General features: G+C 48.4%; 1 protein-coding gene across 2 annotated transcripts in view; it reads right to left on the minus strand.

Moving 5' to 3' along the window:
* Positions 1 to 26,031, minus strand: part of map3k22 (mitogen-activated protein kinase kinase kinase 22) — a 157,643-nt gene that overhangs the window by 119,081 nt on the left and 12,531 nt on the right. The window contains exon 2 of one of the 2 annotated variants that reach the window (XM_085992505.1): positions 1,891 to 1,973. In XM_085992505.1, the coding sequence (XP_085848631.1) occupies positions 1,891 to 1,909 (19 nt within the window). In that variant the 5' untranslated portion in view covers positions 1,910 to 1,973. Of the gene's footprint in view, positions 1 to 1,890; positions 1,977 to 26,031 lie in introns of both variants that reach the window. The other variant, XM_085992506.1, reaches the window with a different exon arrangement.

Genomic DNA, 26,031 nt, shown 5'->3' on the forward strand with positions numbered 1-26,031 from the left:
GAGAGAGGGGGGGAGAGGGCGAGAGAGAGAGACAGAGAGGGCGAGAGAGAGGGCGAGAGGACGAGAGAGAGAGAGAGGGCGAGAGAGAGAGAGAGAGGGTGAGAGAGAGAGAGAGAGAGAGAGAGGAGAGGGAGCGAGAGAGAGGGCGAGAGAGAGAGAGAGAGAGGGCGAGAGAGAGAGAGAGAGGGCGAGAGAGAGAGAGAGAGAGAGAGAGGGCGAGAGAGAGAGAGGGCGAGAGAGAGGGGGCGCGAGAGAGAGAGGGCGCGAGAGAGAGGGCGCGAGAGAGGGCGCGAGAGAGGGCGCGAGAGAGGGCGCGAGAGAGGGCGCGAGAGAGAGGGCGCGAGAGAGAGAGGGCGCGAGAGAGAGAGGGCGCGAGAGAGAGAGGGCGCGAGAGAGAGGGCGCGAGAGAGGGCGCGAGAGAGGGCGCGAGAGAGGGCGCGAGAGAGGGCGCGAGAGAGAGAGAGAGAGAGAGAGAGAGAGGGCGAGAGAGAGGGCGCGAGAGAGGGCGCGAGAGAGGGCGCGAGAGAGGGCGCGAGAGAGGGCGCGAGAGAGGGCGCGAGAGAGAGAGAGGGTGAGAGAGAGAGAGGGCGAGAGAGAGAGGGGGCGAGAGAGAAAGAGAGAGGGCAAGAGAGAGAGAAAGAGAGAGGGCGAGAGAGAAAGAGAGGGGGCGAGAGAGAGGGAGAGAGGGCGAGAGAGAGGGCGAGAGAGAGGGCGAGAGAGGGCGAGAGAGGGCGAGAGAGAGAGAGAGAGAGTGAGAGAGAGTGAGAGGGAGAGGGAGAGAGAGGGAGACAGAGAGGGAGAGCAGGCGAGAGAGAGAGAGAGAGAGAGAATTATAATTGTTCATTAAGTGAACATAATACAAGGGGGCCCACCTCCGCAAGGGCCATTAGGGATGGGCAATAAATACTGACCTTGCCAGCGATGCCCACATACCAGGAACAATTTTTTAATTTAATTCCTAGAGGCAGTAGATAAGAGTAAAGCAGGTGGATCTCCCTTGGGGCAGAGCATGAATCTGCTGGGTTTCAGCCCCATGCAACCTGTAGCCCAAACTCAGTGTGGGGTGAATGGGGAATGTAGGCAAGTCATCTGCTCCCATGTCTAGATGAGGCAGGAGCATCGATTAGCTCTGTTGTGTCTTGACTGACATGGACATAACAATGGAAATAACCCTGTTCCAATTTGATACAGGGTTAACAGCAGGGTATAGTAGCAAACAGAGTGCTACCCCTGTGCACTTGGAGGGGTGGAGTGGGGCTTCAGGATTTTTGTCCCCGGGATCATTTAAATGATCTTTACTCTTTAATGAAATCCTAGTAATAAAACTAGTAGCATCTTCTTTAGGGCATACTTTATGTTTTTTTTAACACAAGTGCCTTCACCCATACACCACCGGGACCCCATTTCTCCAACATCAGATCCTCAACTCCCTGTTGTGTAGTCGAAGGGCCCACTGCACCGAGGTTGCCCATCTTTTGTAAGTCCAAAACCGGATGAAAGCAAAGCATTAAACAAAACGCACTGTGCACATGCATAACGTGGCTCTGTTCACAAGCAGCTAGGTAACCACCGGAATGGCACCCAGGGAACAAACAAAACAAAACAGGCCACTCAGACCCACAAGAAAGGTTAGGATGAAGGAGGCATTTTGGCCCATTTGATCTCTTCCAGAATACCTACCCTTTGCTTTCAAAAAGTAGGCATAATGAGCCAAATCACCTCCCTCTGTGCAATAACCTCTACAGTTCTAGCTTCCCATTACAGCATCTAACAGTTTCCTAAATGACTTGTTTCTCTTTCGGAAGCTGACGAGGCTGTGTGTTCCCCGTAAGTACTGGTTTTGTTTTACAGGTTTGAAAATAAATGAAGGAGACAGAAGGATTTACTTACCCATGCTTACTGTCAACATCAGGGCAAGCTTTCTGTGAGTCAAAGTAGCAAATTCTGGGCTATCTTCCCATCATGAGGTCACCCTGCTTAACAAACAAGAAAGTATATATATTTATTAATATAGTACAGCACATAAAGCAACATCTTGTTTAAAAGAATGCTTATCAATGTATTTGTTCAAAAGAAAGATTTTCATTTTTAGAATTAATATATTTTTTAAGAATTTTCATCAATATTGCATGTTGTAATATGGATTTTAAGCTGATGTTAGTGTTGGGGAAGGGAGCCCTTTTCAGTTACTCGTAGCTCAGGGATAGCAGTTAGATGTAAAGTTCCTTGTACCATTCCCAACTTGAAAAGAGCACCTCCTACCTCATACTGTAGAGCGGTGGCTTCAGGTTCAGTCAGCTGTATGACCCTACTCCTCATCTGACAGGTAGGAGGTGACCAGAGCTAGCAGGAAATAGTTCAGCCACTAAATATTCTTGTGTCATTGTATAAAAGAGGAGCAGGGGATGAGAGGGGAGAGAGAAAGCACTCCATCCCATCAAAGATGGGGATTAACATTCAAAGATCAGTGAGGTCTCCCAGTGTTCTGATCAGCATTTCTCCTTCTAACAATACCACCAAAAAGCAGATTAACTGGTCATTTGTCTCACTGTTAGTTGTGTGGCATTGTTGGAGCATAATGGTACGTTAAAAACAGTCACTTCACTAAGTGAAGTGTTTTGAGACATTTCAAAGATATGATAAAGCAATGTCAATACAAGAATTATTAAAATATTTTAGTTAATATGGGAACGCAGCATGAAACATGAGGAAGGGGAGAGACAGCACCACGAATTCTTAGAATAGCGATTCAAATGTACGTTGTGCGCCATTTATACAAATTCACACTCCCAGACAAGTTTCGCCCAGCAGGAATGCGTATTGAGAATTTAGGCGTGAAGGTCAGTGGTCACAATGGGTTATACAGTCATTTTAATTTTAAAGTGTTATTCTTATACATGCAAGGAACATTACAAGATCCCCATTAGCGTAGTGCGGTAAGGGCACTGGCTGGTGTAGCACTAAGCCTTGGGGACCGGGAAAGTTCCAGGTTACATCAGTGGACTGTGCTGATCTCAGTTGGAGCAGTAATTGCAATGCTACAATTAGCTTCAGAGCCCTGAACTAGATTGGAGGGGGGGGGGGAAGAGGAAAAAAATCAGTCAGGATTTCTGCTCTTGATGGTAACCCTGCCCTTCCTCCTGGAAAGCTCATGAGTGGGGGGGGGCACTTACCCACTCGCTTGCCTCCCTAATCTGGCCGACTGCAATTTTAAATTGCAGGCAGCAAGAACACCTGCTGGAAGCCAGCGGAGGCCTTCTTTAAATATGCAGATCCAGCTCCGGAGACGTTGTCATGGACCGACTGCTATTTTTATCAGGGGCCTGAGCAGTGGAGCAGTGGTGGTTTCCCCACCAGGCCAAAGCTGTCGGGAGCTGTATCAAGTGCCAGAAGAGGCCCAGTAAGGACATTTCTTCAATTTATGTGGTTTCCTTGTGGGCCAGGAGGTGCAGTCCAAGCCCCACAGGGAAACCTTGAGCCTTCCCTGCCCCAGGCTTCTCCACCCCGACCACCCCCCGATTCCCTTCCGGAGCTGCTCTGATCCATTTACCCCTGGTCTCCAGCACTCACCTCCCAGCTGCCCAATTTTAACAGCCAGACAGTCGTTTCCCACCAACTTCCCAGCCGTTTTGGTAGGGATGTTGGCAAGCGGCAAACAATCGGTCGAGCCTCCCCGTTACCGTTCCCGGACAAGCTAGCTGCTCGTTGGTCCATGTTCCAGCCCCGGAGTTAAAATCAATCCCCCATGTGTATGTAGACTGGGTGTGATGGACTCCATAGCTGAACAATCTGCAAAAACATCTCCTTTGATGCCATTTAATCAGACATTCTGATTCTATTCCTGGATTATAAAAAGAGTACAGTATCCTTTTTTAAGAAACAAAAACTTTGTTGGAATGTGCAATAGGCTTAGCTTAGTGACACTATTAAAATAAAAGATTAAATTATTGTAAAGCTCCCTCTATCTGCAAACACAAACCGAGAAAAATGGGTGGGCTTGGAGCATGGGGGTAGTTAAATGGTTAAAAATGGGATTTCCAACCTGAACACGCCTCCAACCCGCCCACTTCCGGTTTTAATGGAGGCGGGACAGTGGGGGGGGGGGTGACCAATCTGCTCCCAGGGGGCGGAACTTCAACTTAAATATTATAATGAGGCTGGAAGCCTCTTTTTAACCTCCTAGATCCAGGGTCCTTACCTAACCCACCCCCCTGATTCAGTGACCCCCCTCTCCCCCCAGCCCCCCCCCAACGTGGCCTCTGATCACCTTCCCAGGCCTCCCCCACCCAGCGATGATGCTGAGGCCAGCCACGATCCTCGGTGGCCAGCCCCGATCTTCTCTCTCCACCCCCCATCTCTACCTGACCTCCCCCACCATTCCCCCCCCATTCCTTTTAACGGCACGGCCTGATCCCTGGCTGACCACCCCCTGATCCTTTCCCCGGCCCTGATCCCCAGTCCTCTCTACCCCGCCCCCCCCCAAACCCCACCCCAATTGTCTGCCCGGCCCGATCCCCGATCTTCTCTCCCCCCCACCCCCCCGATCCTTTCCTCAGCCCCGATCCCCAGTCCTCTCTACCCCCACCCCGCCCCAAACGTCTGCCCGGCCCGATCCCCGATCCTCTCTCCCCCCCACCCCCAATCCATTCCCCAGCCCCTAATTCTCTCTCCCCCCACCCCTCCCCCCACCCTCCGATCCTTTCCCTGGCCCCGATCCCCAGTCCTCTCTAGCTCCCCCACCAAACACCGGCCCAATCATCTGCCCGGCCCAATCCCCGATCCTCTCTCCCCCCCGCACCGCCCCCCCCCCCCCCACCCTCCGATCCTTTCCCTGGCCCCGATTCCCGGTCCTCTCTTTAACCCCTTCCCGTTCGTCTGCCCGGCCCAATCCACTCTCCCCCACCCACTCCCGATCCATTGACCAGCCCTCGATCCTCTCTCCTCCCCCACCCCCGCCCAATCCCGAACCATTGCTCAGCCCACGGTCCTCACGCAAACCCTCCCTTACTGCTCTGTGCGGCCGCAAGCCCACCCACCCGCAGCCAGCCAGCCTCTCAATCTGGCTTGCTGCGGGCGGGAATCCAAGGCCTCACATTGAAATCAGGCCCTGCCATTACGGTCTGCTGGGCCTGCGGGAATCCAAACTCCCGGGTTTCCCGACCACATCAGAGCCGCCATCCCCGCCCCCAACCCGTCTTCCCCCAGAAAATTCCAGCCCTACTGTCTGGGCTCAAATGGCCGGTTAGGTCAGTTACCAGAATGCTGCTGTGTGCATGGAACTTGGATGAGCCGTTGCCTTCAGGGAGCGGAAAAAATTGTGGGAGAGGAACAAATACTGATTTTTTTTTTTTTTAATTGAGAATTTATTTTTGAAGATCTTATTTTAGTTTCCATCCTTTTTCAAGCTACATAGACATGAGTAATCCACATTTATGCAGTAATTCCGTAGAACTTCCTGAACTGTCAACCACAGAGACAGTTTTAGACAACAGCTATGCAGAGATAGGGCTCCAGTGTAACACTGCAGGACCTCTAGACAGAAAGACCAACAAGAAAAAACACTCACACTCAGTACTTAATAGGGTTTATTTTAACTAGAGGCAGGAGTCGTGTGAGCGAGGAGGGGCTATAAGGAGATTACAAACTGTCCGGATCTCCGTAGCATAGGTCCCGCCCAAACATGGCAGGAAGCAGGATGTCAGGCAGCAGGAGGCCGCTGCCGGGGACCTGGAAGAACAGTCTCAGGTAAGTGGTTGCGAGGTGGGGTCAGGACGAAATTGAGGGAGGGTGTGAAGCCCAAGACAGGGCTACCCAAGGGTTCCTTGAGAGGCCCGGAGAATCACCCCTTCTCCTCCTCGCCCACAAGGAAACTATTTTTAAAAATCCACTTCTAGTCCTATAGTCCTACAAGAGGCTGTTGGAGCAGAGTCAGTCACTGAACTGTTTAAGATTCCATTAGTCTCTCCATAGATTAACAAGAATTCAATTAAGAAAGATAGAAATATTGGCCCACAGTTAAAAACTACTGGCAAACCAACATAATAGAAACTAAATATATACTATTCCCTGTGCTGTATACACATATGAGCAGTTCCAGAAGTTAATAGCCGAGACCCTGTACATGAAGCTCCCTTACATAGTGGAGCACAGTACAATGGAACCTCATTCATCAGTTCTGTCAGATAAGTCATTTGGTTACTCACATTGGTCTCAGTCCAGTAGGCCTGGACGACATTCAAGCTTGGGCTGATAAGCGGTAGGCAACATTCGTGACACACAAGTGCCAGGCAATGACTATCTCCAACAAGCGAGAGTCTAACCACTGCCCCTTGACATTCAACAGCAGTACCATCACTTAATCCCCCACCATCAACATCCTGGGGGTCACCACTGACCGGAAACTTAACTGGACCAGCCACATAAGTATTATGGCCACAAGGGGAGGTCAGAGGCTGGGTATTCTGCGGCAAGTGTCTCACCTCCTGACTCCCCAAAGCCTTTCCACCATCTACAAGGCACAAGTCAGGAGTGTGATGGAATACTCTTCACTTGACTGGATGAGTGCAGCTCCAACAACACTCAAGAAGCTCAACACCATCAGGACAAAGCAGCCTACTTGATTGGCACCCCATCCACCACCTTAAACATTCACTCCCTCCACCACTGGTGCACCGTGGCTGCAGTGTGCACCATCTACAAGATGCACTGCAGCAACTCACCAAGGCTTCTTCGACAGCACCTCCCAAACCGGCGACCTCTACCACCCAGAAGGACAAGGGCAGCAGGCGCATGGGAAGTTCCCCTCTAAGTTACAAGCCATCCTGTCTTGGAAATATATCGCTGTTCCTTCATCGTCGCTGGGTCAAAATCCAGGAACTCCCTCCCTAACAGCACTATGGGAGGACCATCACCATACGGACTGCAGTGGTTCAAGGCGGCGGCTCACCACCACCTTCTCAAGGGCAATTAGGAATGGGCAATAAATGCTGGCTTTGCCAGCAAAGCCCACATCCCAGGAACGAATTTTAAAAAAGACCAGCATTATGTTCAAGGTCCAAATGCTGAATTCCTATTTTGCTGTATTATTTTTGTTGTTTCGTTCAAATTTTTTTATCGCAAGATTGACTTTGAATTATCAGAGGTAAACTGTAGAGTCAAGCTGCCAACTGGCAGATACTTTTTAAACTTCAAGTTATTCTTTTTTCATTCAATCATGGATTATAAAGAACCCTAAACAAGAATATTGCCATCACCATGGGCAACAAGCCTGTCAGCAGAATGATACCGGTGCTTAGAAGGTTACGTTCTGAGGGCAGGTTGCATAAACGTGGCTTGTACTCCCTCGAGTATAGGAGATTGAGGGGTGATCTGATCGAGGTATTTAAAATGGTGAAAGGATTTGATAGGGTAGATATGGAGAATCTATTTCCTCTGGTGGGGGAATCAAGAACAAGGGAACATAATCTTAAAATTAGAGCTAGCCCATTCAGGAGGGAAATCAGGATGCACTTTTTCCACACAAAGGGTAATAGAAATCTGGAATTCTCTCCCCCTAAAGGCTGTGGATGCTGGGAAAATTGAAGTTTTTAAGACTAAGATAGATCGATTTTTGTTAAGGAAGGCTATCAAGGGATATGAAGCAAAGGTGTGATAATGGAGTTGAGGTACAGATCAGCCATGTACTAACTGAATGGCGGAGCAGGCTCGAGGGGCTGAATGGCCTCCTCTTGTTCCAACGTTCTCAAGACATACGCTGCTTGAAGCCATTCAGGCTATTTGTTTGATGGCTTGCCCTCATAATTTGTTCCACAACCCTACTATGCTTTGAGTGACAAGTCAACAGAGCCTCCAGATCTTGCACTACCAGTTTGCTGGGTGGTCCTAACCAGCATTTATTTCTGATTACAGAGCATGCACTGACATCACCTTCAATCTCCAGACTTCACAGAGAAAACTTCATAAACAGATAACACCAAACGTGTTTGTTTATTTCTCGTATGTTGTGAGTGACAAAGTACTAAAGGAGTGCTTAGGTCAGCCCACGCATAGGATATAAATCACATCTGTATGCCAATCATCAATTATATTGCATAAGCACATTTTTTTTAAGCTGCTGGATTCAACTTTTCGTGGGGTGAGGGCTCCTTCGTTTCTGCCCTCCTCGCTTGAGAGTCCAGGCTCAGAGAAATTGGTGCATGTGCGCGCACACACACCACGCATTTTTCAGCAGGGGACAACTGAAGAGCATGACAGATTTTCAGGGCGCTGAGGTCAACTGTAAGATCCCAACTGCTGCCTAGGCTATTGAGCAACTCAGCACAAATGAGTTGACCTGGGGCATACAGGTCTGCATGGCACAGTCCCACAACAGACGCTGCCTTTGTCCACTGCACCACAGTGAAAACGTATGCAAGCCCTGGTACATCTAAATAGTGCATGCCTGAGCCATACAGACCAAGAAGGTCCCAGGTCCAAGCTCTAATCAGTGTTCATTGATCTCAGTTAGGCAGTGGTAGGGTTACTGCGGCTGGCCTCAGCATTCCTGGACTTGGGAAGGGGGAGGCAGGTTATCGGCCAGTATTCCCATTCCTATTCATGATCAAATGACTCCACTGGAAGCAGGGTTTTGGCGAGAACAGGATCGGGCTGGGTTGTAACACTCCCCCGCAATGAAGTTGGCAGCCAACACTCGCTGTTTGAGCTCACACAAGAATGAACACATAGATAAGGTACGCAAAAGCTGCTAGAAGCCATGGAACTCTACACCATCATGAGTCAGTATGAACCGAGAGACGGAAATTTCAAGAAATCCACAAAACACAGGAGATGTGCGATGAATTTTTAAAACAGAGATTCAGCTCCACCACCCCCCACCCGCATCCCCCAAGGTTACTGGCTTTAATTTCAGTTGTGGAACTGGAAGATGCTACAAAACACATTCAGGGCAATCACCTCCTGCATTTAAACAAAACATATTTTCCACTCATTAATACAATGCTGTGTTACTTTGCCAATGGCTTTGCAGAACACCATGCTGCTGGGCCCTCTATTCACAAAGCGAGAACGAATGACGTTATAGTCCATCTGTTTTGAATCAGGTTCTTCAACTACAGCCAAATCTCTCAATCAGATGTTCCACAGCACTGAAAGAAAAATACTAGAAAACCCGACAGGGACTGATTTCCTCTGATTTCCTTTGATTTACACAACTGTTTACAAAAGTTTGCTTAGCTGCAAGCTTACACACGGACAGACAGACACAGACACCACACCACACACACACACACCAACAACTTGCATTTATCTAGCGCCTTTAATGTAGTAAAACGTCCCAAGACACCTCATAGGAGCATTATCAAACAAAATGAGCCACATAAGGAGATAGTAGGGCAGATGAACAAAAGCTTGGTCCAAGAAGTAGGTTTTAAGCAGCATCTTAAATGAGGAAAGAGAGATAGAGAAGAGAAAGGCAGAGAGGTTTACACACACAAACAGACAACTATTTCTGGAACATGTTTAAAAATAACATTTTTAAGAAAGCTTACTAAAAAAGAGCTTCGGGTTTATAGAGGGGTTCCCTATCCAGAGACATACCTTGAGATTCCAGAAAACATTATGGCCCTGACATCTGGAATTTTGCAGACTAATATGGCTGCAATGAATCATCTCTTTAGTTTCCTTCCCTCGTCCTTCACTTCCATTTTGTAATTTAGTTCTCCTGGCCAATATTTATTCCTCAACAACACCACCAAAGCAGATGGATTGTTCATTTCTCTCATTGCTGTTTGTGGGACCTTGCTTTGCAGACTGTCTGCCGCGTTTGCCTACATAACAACAGTGACTACTCTTCAAAAGTAATTCATTGGCTGTGATGCGGTTTGGGATGTCCTGAGGATGTGAAAGGCGCTATATAAAGGCAAGCTCTTTTTTTTTTTTAAGTGCAGTGAGATGTGCCTGAGTACCACAGGCAGTGAAAATTATGGTTTCTGAGTGATAACAAATCACTTGCCCTAATCATAACCCAGTTCAGTTAATTATTTAATCATTTTTTGAGCCAACTGTTTAGGTGTTTTTCCAAGATATTTTCTTCCATCCTTTTCTGCCAATTTTTTCCCGTCCCCTCGCTGTTTCTGAGGAACCTCAGCCTTTGTTAGGGTACAGTCGCCCTCTGCTACCTCACCCAAGTAACCATTCTTCCCGTGTAAACTTCGAAATTGAGTAACGGCAGGCCACTTGACTGTGACCGGAACAAAGCCAAGCATGATATTCCCTGGAAGTCCACAAACGCACTTTTTATCTCGTGTTGTTGAGTAGCAATCAGTAGTGGGAACCGCGACCATTCCCCTCCCCAATTGGTAGCACCCCAAACGAGATCAGCTAACTGAACTTGGCCAAGAGGTCGAATCTGGGACCTTCCTGTTTTACATGGCTCATAGGGCTTTAAACTAAATAGTGGGGGGCAGGGATACGCTGAGCGGAAATTTAAAGAGTCAATGAAAAATGAGAAGGCAAAAGTGCAGGGTAGCGATAGGTGTAATGATAACCAGAGTGTGACAGGAAGGGACAGAGCGTATACACATAAGAGTGCATCAGAAAGAGGGGTCAGAGTAGGGAAAAATGGTAAAAAGACAAAATTAAAAGCTCTATATCTGAACGCACGTAGCATTCGCAACAAGATAGATGAGTTGACAGCACAAACAGAAATAAATGTGTATGATCTGATAGCCATTACAGAGACGTGGTTGCAAGGTGACCAAGGCTGGAAACTGAATATTCAGGGGTATTTGCCATTTCGTAAGGATAGGCAGAAAGGAAAATGAGGTGGTGTAGCTCTGTTAATAAGGGATGAGATCAGTGCAGTAATGAGAAATGATATTGGCCCAGAAGATCAAGACGTAGAATCAGTTTGGGTGGAGATAAGAAATAATAAGGGTAAGAAGTCACTGGTGGGAGTGGTCTACAGGCCCCCAAACAGTAGCCACACTGTAGCACAGAGAATAAATCAAGAAATAATAGAGGCTTGTAAGAAAGGTACGGCTATAATCATGGAAGATTTTAATCTTCATATTGTGGTAAACCACTGTTTGTATTCCACTGTGTACATGCCTGGACATGCCTCGGCTGACTCCTCCCACAAGTCCTAGTATAAAGGTGACTGCTCCCCAGCCCCTTTGTATTCTGGACCGGTCGACCACTCGAGGCAGACCTTCATTCTTTTGTTAATAAAAGCCTTTAGTTACTCTCTTAACTCTCAGTCTTTTACGAGTAATTGATAGCGCATCAATTTTATTAACAAAATTTTTATAATGGAGAAGATCCTCACACCAGCATGCCTGGACTTAGATCATCGGGAGGCGGACTCATCCACCAAGTTTACTCACTGGCTTAAGTGTTTCGAAAAATTCCTGACCGCCTCCGCAGCAATCAAATCGGACGAGGACAAACTGGATGTCCTGACCTCCAAAGTGAACCACCAAGTGTACTCGGTCATCCAAGACGCGACCTCGTACGCGGACGCTATCAAGCTCCTCAAGGACCAGTACACGCGCCCAGTGAACGAAGTGTACGCCAGGCACCTTCTGGGGAGTCGTAAACAACAACCTGGGGAATCGACCGTGGAATACCTTCAGGCACTGTCTGTGCTTGGCCGGGCCTGTGGTTGTAAGGATGTAAAGGCCGCCGTGTACATAGAGGAACTTATCCGGGACGCTTTTGTAGCGGGCCACAGATCCAATTACACCCGACAGCGACTGTTGGAGCAGAGTGACCTCGACCTCAACAAGGCCTCTGAACTCGCACTATCACTGGATGCAGCCTACCGGGGCATGGATGCCTACTCCTCTGCACCGTGGACGCCGCGGGGAATGACAGCCTGGGACACGGTAGGACCGCCTCATAGCGCCGTGCCACCCCAGCCACGGCTCAACTACCGCAGCAGTGTCCCAAGGCCAGACAGCAGTGCCCCAAGGCCAGAAATGCTACTTCTGTGGCCAGGCAAAACACCCCAGAGCGCGCTGCCCGGCGAAAAACGCGATCTGCTCGGGCTGCGGGAAGAAGGGACACTACGCTAACGTCTGCAGGGCCAAAGCCACCCCGAACCCCAGCAGCGCCGCGTGTGGGCCATGCGGGCCGCCATCTTGGGCCTCCCCGGCCATGTGCGAACCACCGGTACAGCAGCCATTTTGGCCGCCTCCAGCCACATGGGGATCATGGACGCCGCCATCTTGGACGACAGCCGGAACGCAGCAGGCCCCCAACACCGCCTCATCTGATACCTGCAGCGACACACCGACCCCTACGCTGGCATCCGTTACACTGGACCAAGCGAGACCGCACCAGCTGGCCAGCTCCACAATGGACATTAAGGTAAATGGCCACGATACAATCTGCCTTTTTGACTCTGGGAGCACGGAGAGCTTCATCCACCCCGACACGGTGCGGCGTTGCTCTCTCCCAGTCCTGCCTGCGTACCAGCGGATTTCTATGGCCTCCGAGTCCCAGTCGGCGGACATCGGCGGCTACTGCGTAGTGACACTCGTAGTAGACGGGACCGTGTACGATCATTTTAAACTTCTGGTCCTGCCCGACCTCTGCGCTGCCGTCCTGCTGGGGTTAGATTTTCAGTGCCACCTTAAGTGTTACGATTGCGTACGGTGGACCCCTACCCCCACTCACAGTCCGCAGCCAGCAGCTCCCAAATTGCCCGCCGCGCACCAGGTGCAACCTCTCCACACTCAGTCACCCCCCCCCACTGTTTGCTAACCTCACCCCCGACTCTAAGCCCATCGTCACAAAGAGCAGGCGATACAGTGCCGGGGACAGGGTTTTCATTAAAACCGAAGTGGAGCGGCTCCTGAAGGAAGGGATTATTGAGGGCAGCACCAGCCCCTGGCGAGCCCAGGTTGTGGTCGTTAAGACCGGCGAGAAGCAGCGCCTGGTCATCGACTACAGCCAGACAATAAATCGCTACACCCTGCTGGACGCCTACCCACTCCCCCGCATAGCTGATATGGTCAACCAGATCGCGCAGTACCGCGTCTTCTCGACCATTGACCTGAAATCAGCGTACCACCAGCTCCCTATCCGCCCTGAGGACCGCCAGTATACTGCCTTTGAGGCAAACGGCCGCCTCTACCACTTCCTTAGGGTTCCCTTTGGCGTCACCAATGGGGTCTCCGTCTTCCAAAGGGAGATGGACCGGATGGTAGATCAAAATGCGTTGCAGGCCACTTTCCCATATCTGGACAATGTGACCATCTGCGGCCGTGACTTGCAGGACCATGACGCAAACCTCGAAAAATTCCTCCGCACCGCCCAACTCCTGAACCTGACATATAACAAGGAGAAGTGCATATTTCGCACAAACCGCCTCGCCATCCTTGGCTGTGTTGTGGAACACGGAGTCATCGGCCCCGACCCCGACCGGATGCGTCCCCTTATGGAACTCCCACTGCCCCACTGCCTCAAGGCCCTGAAGAGGTGCCTAGGGTTTTTCTCCTATTATGCCCAGTGGGTCCCCTACTATGCGGACAAGGCCAATCCGCTGATCAAGTCCACCTCTTTTCCCTTGACGGCAGAGGCCCGCTTAGCCTTCCACCGTATCAAGGAAGACATTGCCAAAGCCACCACCCACGCAGTGGACGAATCCATCCCCTTCCAGGTGGAAAGCGACGCGTCCGACTTTGCCCTGGTCGCTACCCTCAATCAGGCGGGGAGACCCGTGGCCTTCTTTTCACGAACCCTCCAAGGCCCGGAGACCAGACACTCCACTGTTGAGAAGGAGGCCCAGGCGATTGTGGAGGCTGTGCGTCATTGGAGGCACTACCTGGCCGGAAAACGATTTGCCCTGCTCACTGACCAACGTTCAGTTGCTTTCATGTTTAACAACAAGCAGAGGGGCAAAATCAAAAATGACAAGATCTTGAGGTGGAGAATCGAACTTTCCACCTACAATTACGAGATCTTGTACCGGCCTGGGAAGCTCAATGAACCCCCGGATGCGCTATCGCGTGGCACCTGCGCCAGCACGCAGATCGATAGACTGCGGGCCCTCCACAATGACCTCTGCCACCCAGGGGTCACCAGGTTCTTCCACTTCATCAAGGCCCGCAACCTGCCTTACTCTATTGAGGAGGTCAGGACCATGACCAGGAACTGCCAAGTCTGCGCTGAGTGCAAACCGCACTTTTATAGACCAGACAGGGCCCACCTGATAAAAGCCACTCGCCCCTTCGAGCGCCTGAGCGTTGATTTTAAAGGGCCTCTCCCCTCCTCCGACCGCAATGTGTACTTCCTCAATATTATTGATGAGTACTCCCGTTTCCCGTTCGCCATCCCCTGCCCGGACATGACCAGTGCCACGGTCATTAAATGTCTGAACGACCTCTTCACCCTGTTCGGTTTCCCCAGCTATATCCATAGCGACCGGGGCTCATCGTTTATGAGCGACGAACTCCGTCAGTACCTGCTAACTAGGGGTATTGCCACAAGCAGGACCACCAGTTACAACCCCCGGGGGAACGGACAGGTGGAAAGAGAAAATGCGACAGTTTGGAAGGCCGCCCTGCTAGCCTTAAAGTCTAGGGGCCTTCCAACCTCCCGCTGGCAGGATGTGCTCCCCGATGCGCTCCACTCTATTCGGTCACTGCTCTGCACTGCCACTAACGCCACCCCTCATGAGAAAATGTTTGTCTTCCCAAGGAAGTCCACATCGGGGACATCGCTACCGCCATGGCTGACGTCCCCAGGGCCGGTCCTACTGAGAAGGCACGTGAGGACCCATAAAACGGACCCCCTGGTCGAGAGGGTCGACCTCCTCCACGCCAACCCCCAGTATGCTTACATTGCATACCCGGACGGGCGGGAGGACACAGTCTCCATAAGAGACCTTGCACCCTCGGGGGCCGCAGTAACCCACTACTCACTGCCACCCCCCCCCCCCCACGATCCGATATCCAGCCCCAGCAGACGGCAGGCCTGGGCCCAGCGACCCGCTCGACACCTACGAGGACGACACGCCTGTGCCACAGCCTATGCGGGACTCGACGCCGGAAGCTCCACTACCCCTGCCGTCTCCACGCCGATCACAGCGGCAGACAAGACCTCCGGAGAGACTCCAATACACTAACTTTTAATACACTTCACCCCGCCGGACTCAATTTTAAACAAGGGGTGAATGTGGTAAACCACTGTTTGTATTCCACTGTGTACATGCCTGGACATGCCTCGGCTGACTCCTCCCACAAGTCCTAGTATAAAGGTGACTGCTCCCCAGCCCCTTTGTATTCTGGACCGGTCGACCACTCGAGGCAGACCTTCATTCTTTTGTTAATAAAAGCCTTTAGTTACTCTCTTAACTCTCAGTCTTTTATGAGTAATTGATAGCGCATCACATATTGATTGGACAAAGCAAATTGGCAAAGGTAGACTTGAGGAACAGTTCTTAGTGTATACGGGATGGGTTCTTGGAACAATATGTTGTGGAACCAACCAGGGAGAAGACTATTTTAGATCTGGTAATGTCTAATGAGGTTGGATTAATAAGTGATCTTGAAGTGAAGGATCCTCTTGGGAAGAGTGATCATAGCATGGTAGAATTTCAAATTCAGTTTGAGGGTGAGAAAGCTAGGTCTCAAACTAGTGTCCTAAACTTAAACAAAGGTAATTACAAAGGTATGAAGGCAGACTTGGTTAAAGTGGACTGGGAAAATATATTACAGGGTAAGACTGTAGAAAAGCAGCGGCATTTAAGGAGATATTTCATAACTCTCACAAAGATATATTCCAGTGCGAAAGAAAGACTCTAAGAGAAGGATGAACCATCCATGGCTAACTAAGGAAGTAAAGGATGGTATCAAATTGAAAACAAAAGCACACAATGTTGCGAAGAATAGTGAAAGGCCAGAGGATTGGGAAATTTTTAAAAAGCGTCAAAGGACAACTAAAAAAATGATAGAGAGAAGATAGCTTATGAGAGTAAGCTAGCACGAAATATAAAAATAGACAGTAAGAGCTTCTACAGGTATATAAAAAGAGAGTAGCTAAAGTAAACGTTGGTCCCCTAGAGGATGTGTCTGGGGAATTAATAATGGGAAATGGCGGAGACCTTGAACAAATATTTTCTATCGGTCTTCACGGTAGAAGACACTAAAAGCATCCCAATAATGGATAATCAAGCTGCTATTGGGGTGGGGGGGAATTTAAAACAATCACTAGAGGGAAAGTACTAGGCAAACTAATGGGACTAAAGGTTGTCAAGTCCTCTGGACCCGATGGCGTGCATCCTGGAGTCTTAAAAGAGGTGTCTGCAGAGATAGTGGATGCATTAGTTGTAATCTACCAAAATTTCCTAGATTCTGAAAAGGTCCCAGCAGACTGGAAAACCTCAAATGTAACGCCCCTATTTAAAAAAGGAGGGAGACAGAAAGCAGGCAACTATCGACCAGTAAGCCTAACATCTGTCATTGAGAAAATGCTGGAGTCCATCATTAAGGAAGAGATAGCAGGACATTCAGAAAATCATAACATAGTCAAGCAGAGTCAGCATGGTTATATGAAAGGGAAATCATGTTTGACAAATTTGCTGGAGTTCTTTGAGGATGTAACGAGCAGGGTGTATAAAGGGGAACCAGTAAACGGAGTGAGACTACAAAATGCTGCGGTACAAAGGGATCTGGGGGTCCTAGTACATGAAACACAAAAAGTTAGCATGCAGGTACACCAAGTAATTAGGAAGGCTAATGGAATGTTGGCCTTTATTGCAAGGGGTATGGAGTATAAAAGTAGGGAAGTTTTGATGCAACTTTACAGGGCGCTGGTGAGACTGCACCTGGAGTACTGCGGTCGCGATCTAAAAATTACTTATCTTAATTACTCAACCGCCCACAACCCACCCATTCTTGGGGGTTAAAATTCCCCCCTAGGGTCGAGAGCCTGGAAAATATGCACAAACGTTTAATGCATGAATGTCAAATTCCTCTGGACGCTATTTTACTTGGAATTGTCAGTCTTCAGAATACCGTGTCTCAAAACCTTAGCTTAAAATTCCACCCTGATGACCAACTGGGAAGGTCTCCTCTATAAATGGAGGAGAAATTCGGTATCGCCCCGTTTGGGGCGCAATTATCGGCCGGGCGCAAAGTTTAGCGCCTGGCGCTAATTATCGCCTCCGACTGCAAACTTGGCTTCTATCGCCCCTGGAGGTGATTGGAGCGCTAAATCAGGCACTACACACCTGTCTTAAGGCACTAACACCGAGGAGAAAGGCGCTAACTCAGAGTGCGCGCAAAGCTCAGGTGATGTCAGTCAACAATGGAACACAGGCAGATTGGCGTCAGCCAGTTCTTAAAGGGGAGGGTCGATCTTGCTCTCCAGCCACCTCCTGCTCATTGCAGCCTTGAATCTCGGCTTGGAGAGATCTATACATCAATTCTGCTGGAAGGAACAATGGAGATGCCATGGTAAAGAGCTCAGAGTGCAGCCCCCATAGTTTCTTCTAAATCGATGCAAGGAAGGTCAAATCAAAATGAACCTGCAAAGCGCTGCTCAGTACCCAAAACTCCTTCACACAGCGTTGAATCTCTCCAGAAGTCTCTTTCTCTCTCTCAGAATGCGTGGTGCAAAAATGTCGCCGACAAAAAATGGCAGTAAGCGGCCGCCTTTAAATAGCGCTCCCCCAGTTTCTTCCCGACTGCAAAACGTTCCCCTCTACCTATCGTTACTAGCGGCAGGCGGAAAGGCAGGGGGCGCCACTCAATATCCAGTCCGGGGCACTACCGAATTTTTCCCCCTATGTGTTTTGATGGTTAAAATATAAGGGCCTAAAAATTCGGTTACTTTGCGCTTCCCGTTGCGGCGCAAAGCAACTAGCGCCTGGGCGTGGCGCCGCCAACGCCTCCCACGAAATTCAGCAGGTTAGCAGCAGCAGTAACCGTTAGCACCCCATCCCGCAGCGCTGTGCCACCGGCAATGACGTAATCGCCATGCGCAGCACCCCACTCGCGCCCCTGCTGCGATCTTCGGTAGTGCCCCCTGACTTGTTGCTGGATGGGGTCATGGGGCCTACCTGCAGCTGGGGCGGCGCTAATTAAATGGGAGATGCTGGGTGGCCATTTTTGTCGCTGGCCACCTGCCAGCACCTGCCCCCATTGCCGACCCCGGCCTCCTCTACAGCCCCCCCGCGGAGTGAGTGCCGGGCTCTTTTGCCGGCACTCCGATCCCTGGTGGCCCAGCTGCGCTAGGCCCCTCCCCTTTAGGAAGGGGAGGAAGGCCTGCAGTACCACGGCGCGGCATGGCGCTGCGGCAAATAGTGCCACAATATTCACTCGCAGCGCCCCAAGAGGGAGGCGGGGCGCTTCCAGTGGCACCCCGCTTCCCTTTTGGGGCACTACCAATGAATTTCAGCTTCGGGTGGGCTAATCTTTTCGGGAGTTGCGCCCAAAAGCTATTGCTGTAGACACAAACAGAGATCCTATTATGTAAGTTATGTAATGTCATTGAACATTTCTAAGACACTTTAAACCTGGGGGGCGGGGGTGTTAAATGATTTTTAATTTGTTCTTGGGCAACACGAGCAAGGCAGTAGTTATTGTTCATCTCTAGGTGCCTCGAGGGCATTAAGAGTCAACTACATAGTGTGAAAGTGGAAGCACATGTAGGCTAGGCCAGGGAGGGGTGCAGTTTCCCTTCCCTGAAGGACATGTGAACCAATTGGGTTCTAATGGCAGTCCGGCAGCTTCCTTTGGTGCTAGATTTATTGAATTCAATTTCACAACTTGACAGAGTTGGATTTGAACTCATGACCTCCGGTTTACCAATTCAGATTGTTACGCAGCATACTTAGCAGGTGAGGACAGCTTCGGGTTCGGTTGGGATGTGCCTGATGGTTGTCAACTTTCAAGAGGGAATTGGATATATATAACTTGGATATATACTTGAAAAGGAACATTTGCAGCATTATGGGGGAAGTGCAGGGGGTGAGACAAATTGGATAGCTCTTTCAAAGAGCCAGCACAGGCACAGCGGGCTGAATGCTCTCCTTCTGTGCTGTCCGATACTATGATCTTATAGGCTCTTGGGTGATGTACAAAAGGGCAGCTGGTGCCTGTGCAACTGTGCAATAGCATGGGAGAGGTGGGGGGAAGAAAAGAGATGGGAAAGTTGAATTGGTTTGGAAAAGTTTATATTTCTGAAAATATTTAATCTACTAGTTGTTCAGCTGAAAGGAAACCATGCAGCACTAAGTATTTACAAAATGGTTCTGACATCGGTACTGGTTCCTTATTTTTTCCATAAGCAAAAATGTGTGCTGCACAGCACAAGTCAGCACCATTTGTAAGAGGATAACACACACTAGTAGCAAGAGGTTGTGCTCTGAAGCTTACATGAGTTCAAATGCAAATTCAGCATGCAGTATGTACTATCTATAGGATGGACTGCAACAATTCACCAAGGTTACTCAATATCACCTCCCAGCCCTGGTACCTCTAGCAGCAAGAAGACAAAGAGCAGAAACTTCATGGGAACTCCATCACATCCAAGGTCCCCTCCGAGTCGCATGCCATCCTGACTTGGACATATATTGCTGTCATTGCTGAGTCAAATCCTGAAATCGCCAACCTAACATCGTCCTAGAGCACCATCACTACAAGGACTTCAGTAGTTCAAGAGGACCCACTGCCATCGTATCAGGGCCACTAGGGATGGACACTAAATGCAGTCTCTCCAGCTTCACCCACAGCCAAAGGTGACATTTAAATAGAGTGAGATAACAAATTTGTGATTTGCCTTGCAGCAAGTTCCAGATCTTAGGTGGACCACTTAAGAGTTTCATTCAAAATTATTATTTTATTATCCTCCCTATTTTCTCCCCTCTCCTTCTCAAGGTGTATGATGAGGTTCAGCTCCACTGGTGCTGACTGCCCTCAGTACCTCAACCAAATGTCACGTGAGCCAAAATAGCAAGTATTGACAGGCTATTAGGCATCACAGTTTAGCTCCCCAATCCTGTCTTCATCTAACACTCAATCTTCTTTTTTCCTACTGGAGTCAGTGGATGATTGTCTTTCTTCTTAGTCCAAGGTCATTGTGTGCAACTGTAGCAAACCCATTGCTGCAGTTGAGATCAGCAAACTCAGCACAGAATCTGAATCAAACCTGGCTGTTTCCTGGTCTGCATGGCAGACAGCGACTCCTACTGCAAAGTGTGCCCATGTACTTCAGGTGAGGACAGAATTGAGCTTTCTGCCATCCATCATTACAGCTCAAACAATTGGATAGGTATCAGAGGATGACCAATATCCATGAAATCATGTTCAAGTAAGAGTCAGCATCTTCACAAAGGGAGCAAATACACTTAACAGGTCTTCATCGACTGAACCATCAGAAAGGGCCCCATTTACTTTTCTTAAAATTGATAGATCTTCAGAAGTTGGCAGTGGGGATCAAGATATTTAACAACCCTCTGAACACTGTACCAACAGATTTAGTTAGTAAATTCATGCATCCCTCCACTGACACAGTTAGTAAATCTACTATCCAGTAAATGACTGATCCCTACAAAGCAGGGAAATCTAAGGTCCAAGCTCCAGTGTTGAGTAATTTACATACAATTACATGGAATCTTCAGCACAGAAACAGGCCATTTGGCTCAACTGGTCTATGCCAATGTTTATACACCACACACGTGTTCTCCCACTCGAATTCGTAAACAAGATGAGTTAACGGCACAAATAGAAATAAATGGGTATGATCTGATAGTCATTACAGAGATGTGGTTGCAAGGTGACCAAGGCTGGGAACTGACTATTCAGGAGTTCTTGACATTTCGGAAGGATAGGCAGAAAGGAAAAGGAGGTGGGGTAGCTCTGTTAATAAAGGTTGAGATCAGTGCAGTGGTGAGAAATGATATTGGCTCAGAAGATCAAGATGTAGAATCAGTTTGGGTGGAGATAAGAAATAGTAAGGGAAAGAAGTCACTGGTGGGAGTAGTCTATAGACCCCCTAACAGTAGCTAAACTGTGGGACAGAGTATAAATCAAGAAATAATGGGGGCTTGTAAGAAAGGTACTGCAATAATCATGGACGATTTTAATCTTCATATAGATTGGACAATTCAAATTGGTAGCCTTGAGGATGAGTTCATAGAGTGTATTCGGGATGGTTTCTTGGAACAATACATTGTGGAACCAACCAGGGACTCTAAGAGAAGGCTATTTTAGATCTGGTAATGTATAATGAGACAGGATTAATTAATGATCTTATTGTAAAGGATCCTCTAGGGAAGAGTGATCATAGCATGATAGACATTCTGAGGGTGAGAAACTTGGGTCTGAAACTAGTGTCCTAAACTTAAATACAGGCAATTACAAAGGTATGAAGACAGAAATAACAACAGAAAACGCTGGAAATAGTCAGCAGGCCAGGCAGCATCCGTGGAGAGAGAAACAGAGTTAACGTTTCAGGTCTGGGACCCTTCATCAGAACTGGAAAAAGCCGGAGATGTAACAGATATTAAGCAGGTGCAGAGACAGGGGTGGGGATTTTAGGAGGGGAGGAAGGAATTGAAAGAGCATCCTGTACTTTTCTAAGAGGCAGGAAAGATAAAATGTTGCAAATGGGAGTGGCAAAAATCATGCAGCATGAAAAATGGGGGCAGGGATTATTATCTGAAATTGTTGAACTCAATGTTGAGTCCGGCAGGCTGTAAAGTGCCTAATCGAAAGATGAGGTGCTGTTCCTCGAGCTTACATTGAGCTTCATTGAAACAATGTAATAGGCCAAGGACAGAGAGATCAGAGTGGGAGTGAAGCGGAGAATTAAAGTGACAGGCAACCGGAAGCTCAAGGTCACCCTTACAGGCTGAACGGAGGTGTTCCGCAAAGCGGTCGTCCAATCTGCATTTGGTCTCCCCAATGTAGAGGAGACCGCATCATGAGCAGCGAATACATTATATTAAATTGCAAGAAGTACAAGTAAATCGCTGTTTCACCTGGAAGGGGTGTTTGGGGCCCTGAACAGTGGGAAGGGAGGAGGTAAAAGGGCATGTGTTGCATCTCCTGCGCTTGCACAGGAAGGTGCCAGGCGAAGGAGAAGGGCTGTTAGGGGTGATTGAGGAGTGGACCAGGGTGTCGCGGAGGGAGTGGTCCCTTCGGAATGCTGAAAGGGGAGGTGAGGGGAAGATGTGTTTGGTGGTGGGATCACGTTGGAGGTGGCGGAAATGGCGGAGGATGATCCGTTGAATGTGGAGGCTGGTGGGGTGAAAGGTGAGGACAAGGGGAACCCTATCATGGTTCTGGGAGGGAGGGGCAGGGGTGAGGGCAGAAATGCAGGAAATGGAACGGACACGGTCAAGGGCCGTGTCAACCACAGTAGAGGGGAATCCTCAGTTGAGGAAAAAGGAAGACATGTCGGAAGCACTGGTATGGAAGGTGGCATCGTCAGAACAGACGCGGCGGAGATGGAGAAACTGGGAGAATGGAATAGAGTCCTTACAGGAAGTGGGTTGGGAGGAAGTGTAGTCCAGGTAGCTGTGGGAGTCAGTGGGCTTGTAGTGGATGTTTGTCGAAAGCCGATTGCCAGAAATGGAGATGGAGAAGTCAAGGAAGGGAAGGGAAGAGTCGGAGATGGACCATGTGAAGGTGAGGGAAGGGTGGAAATTGGAAGTAAAGTGAATGAACTTATCTAGTTCAGGGCGAGAGCAGGAAACGGCCCCGATACAATCATCGATGTACCGGAAAAAGAGGTGAGGGAGGGGACCTGAATAGGACTGGAACAAAGAATGTTCCACATATCCCATGAATAGGCAGGCATAGCTAGGGCCCATGCGGGTTCCCATAGCAACACCTTTTAATTTGGAGGAAGTGAGTGGAGTCAAAGGAGAAGTTGTTCAATGTGAGAACAAGTTCAGCCAGGCGGAGGAGGGTGGTGGTGGATGGGGACTGGTTGGGCCTCTGTTCAAAGAAGAAGTGGAGCACCCTCAGGCCGTCCTGGTGGGGGATTGGACGTCCATAGTGAAAAGGAGATGGTTGGGGCCAGGAAACTGGAAACTGTTAAAGTGACGGAGGGCATCGGAAGAGTCACGAATGTAGGTGGGAAGAGACTGGACAAGGGGAGGAAAAAATAGAGTCGAGATAGGAAGAGATAAGTTCCATGGGGCAAGAACAGGCTGAAACGATGGGTCTTGGGAAGGAGGTAGAAGCGGGCTGTGCGGGGTTGGGGGACTATGAGGTTGGCGGCCATGGAGGGAAGATCTCCAGAGGAGGTGAGGTCAGTGACAGTTTTGGAAACAATGGCTTGATGTTTGCTAGTGGGGGTCATGGTCCAGGCGCGAGCTCTCCAACACCTCCTCCTACCCCCGCCTGGTGGTTGGTTGTAATCTACCAAAATTCCCTGGATTCTGTTGAGGTCCCAGCGGATTGGAAAACCGCAAATGTAACTCCCCTATTCAAGAAAGGAGGGAGACAGAAAGTAGGAAACTAGAGGCCAGTTAGCCTAACATCTGTCATTGGGAAAATGCTGGAATGCTGGAATCCATTATTAAGGAAGTAATAGTAGGACATTTAGAAAATCATAATAAAACCATGCTGACTCTGCTTGATTGTATGAAAGGGAAATCGTGTTTGAGAAATTTACTAGAGTTCTTTGAGGATATAATGAGCAGGGTGGATAAAGGGGAACCAGTAGATGTAGTGTATTTGGATTTCCAAAAGGCATTCGATAAGGTGCCACATAAAAGGTTGCTGCACAAGATAAGAGCTCACGGGGTTGGGGGTAATATATTAGCACGGATAGAGGATTGGCTAACTTACAGAAAACAGAGAGTCGGGATAAAGGGTCATTTTCAGGTTGGCAAACTGTAACTAGTGGGGTGCCACAGGGATCAGTGCTGGGGCCTCAACTATTTACAATTTATATTAATGACTTGGATGAAGCGACCAAGTGTACTGTTGTCAAATTTGTTGTTAATACAAAGATAGGTGGGAAAGACACAAAGAGTCTGCAAAGGGATATAGATAGGTTAAGTGAGTGGGTCAACTATTTGGCAGCTGGAGTATAATGTGGGAAAATGTGAGTTTAGCCACTTTGGTAGGAAAAATAAAAAAGCAAATTATTATTTAAATAGAGAGATACTACAAAATGCTGCGGTACAGAGGGACCTGAGGGTCCTCATACATGAAACACAAAAAGTTAGCATGCAGGTACAGCAAGTAATTAGGAAGGCAAATGGAATGTTGACCCTTATTGCAAGGGGGATGGAGTATAAAAGTAGGGAAGTCTTGCTACAACTGTACAGGGCAAGGGTGAGGCCACATCTGGAGTACTGTGTGCAGTTTTGGTCTCCTTATTTAAGGAGGGATATACTTGCACTGGAGGCAGTTCAGTGAAGGTTCACTAGGTTGATTCCTGAGATGAAGGTGTTGCTTTTTGAAGAAAGGTTGAGCAGGTTGGGCCTATACTCATTGGAGTTTAGAAGGATGAGAGGGGATCTTATTGAAACATATAAGATTCTGAGGGGGCTTGACAGGGTAGATGCAGGGAGGATGTTTCCCCTCGTGGGGGAATCTAGAATTAGGGGGCATAGTTTCAAAATAAGGGGTCGCCCATTTAAAACGGAGATGAGGAGGAATTTCTTCTCTCAGAGGGTCGTGAATCTTTGGCATTCTCCACCCCAGAGAGCTGTGGAGGCGGAGTCATTGAATATATTCAAGGCAGAGATTGACAGATATTTGAGCTACAGGGGAGTCAAGGGTTATGGGGGGCAGGCGGGAAAGTGGAGCTGAGGCCAAGATCAGATCAGTCATGATCTTATTGGATGGTGGAGCAGGCTCGAGGGGCCAAATGGCCGACTCCTGCTCCTATTTCTTATGTTCTTATGTTCAATGGAACTGAATATCAGATGGCTGATCCAATACCAACTGTTTTGTGCCACCGCCCGAGATGAATTTCTAGCCCACAGAATCTAAACCAGGAGATATAAATTAGAATACTTAATTCATTGTAAAATCATGTACTTAAAGCAAAATAAAGAGGGAAAGAAAGATGGAATTAAGAGAGCGAGATAAAAGAGAGATAGAAAAAGTAAAAAAACATTTAAATTTTTAAATCTTTATAAATCTCCAACAATAATTAAATTCTGAGGGAATGAGATTTCACACGTAAAATTTAATTTTCAGTGCCAGAGAGGTTGTTTGGCAGTAATTAAGACTTATCACCCCATTAAAAATTCATTTACACCTTTACTAAGTTTTAGAACTTTAGGGGATAAAGATGGGGAAAGATGGCAAAGGTTAGAAAAGGTAGAATAAAGTTACATTAAAAAGTAACTAAACAATGGATGGATAGAGTCGTAAAAATAGGGGCAGCAGGGTGAGCAGCACTAAGTTCAAATACCTTTAAATGCGTATTTTAGTTTGATAGGGTTAATATTAACGGTACTTCACAGGAACATTAGGAACAAGAGTAGGCCATTCAGCCCCTCGGGCCTGCTCTGCGGCTGATCTGCACCTCAACTCATCTTCCTGGCTTTGCTGCATTTCCCTTGCTACCCGTACATAATAAAAATCTGTATATCTCATGATGCCCGATTCTGTAATGCTAGTGTTATTGTCAGGTTCATAGTGCATGAGCTGAAAAAAAAGGGGACAGGAATTCCCTTGAGCCTGTTAGTCTGCAATAATTATGTATTACAACCACTCAAATACCTAAATGTAGATAAGTCAGAGGTTTTTGAAATGACAGTGCAGTTAAGATGTTAGCTCCTAGTTGACTCTTAGCTTCCTAGAAAAAGAAAGAACTCGCATTAATAAAGTGCTTCATCATCCCAACACTTCAAAACAAATGAATGACCTTTGAAATGCAGTTGCTGGAGACAAAAATGAAGGGCTAGGAATTCCCCTCGAGCCCTGTTTGGGACACTAAATCAGAAAAGCTGGAAAAGTTAGAGCAAGGCGTTAACTAACCTCTTCCAGCCTTTCTAAAATTCTCACTTTTTGCTCCAAGGAGGAGGTGGAGCGTTAAATCAAGCACTCCACT

This window comes from Somniosus microcephalus, chromosome 7 (genome assembly GCF_052327205.1).
Source record: "Somniosus microcephalus isolate GS21.2 chromosome 7, FLI_Smic_1.0, whole genome shotgun sequence".
Classification (NCBI taxonomy): Eukaryota; Metazoa; Chordata; class Chondrichthyes; order Squaliformes; family Somniosidae; genus Somniosus; species Somniosus microcephalus.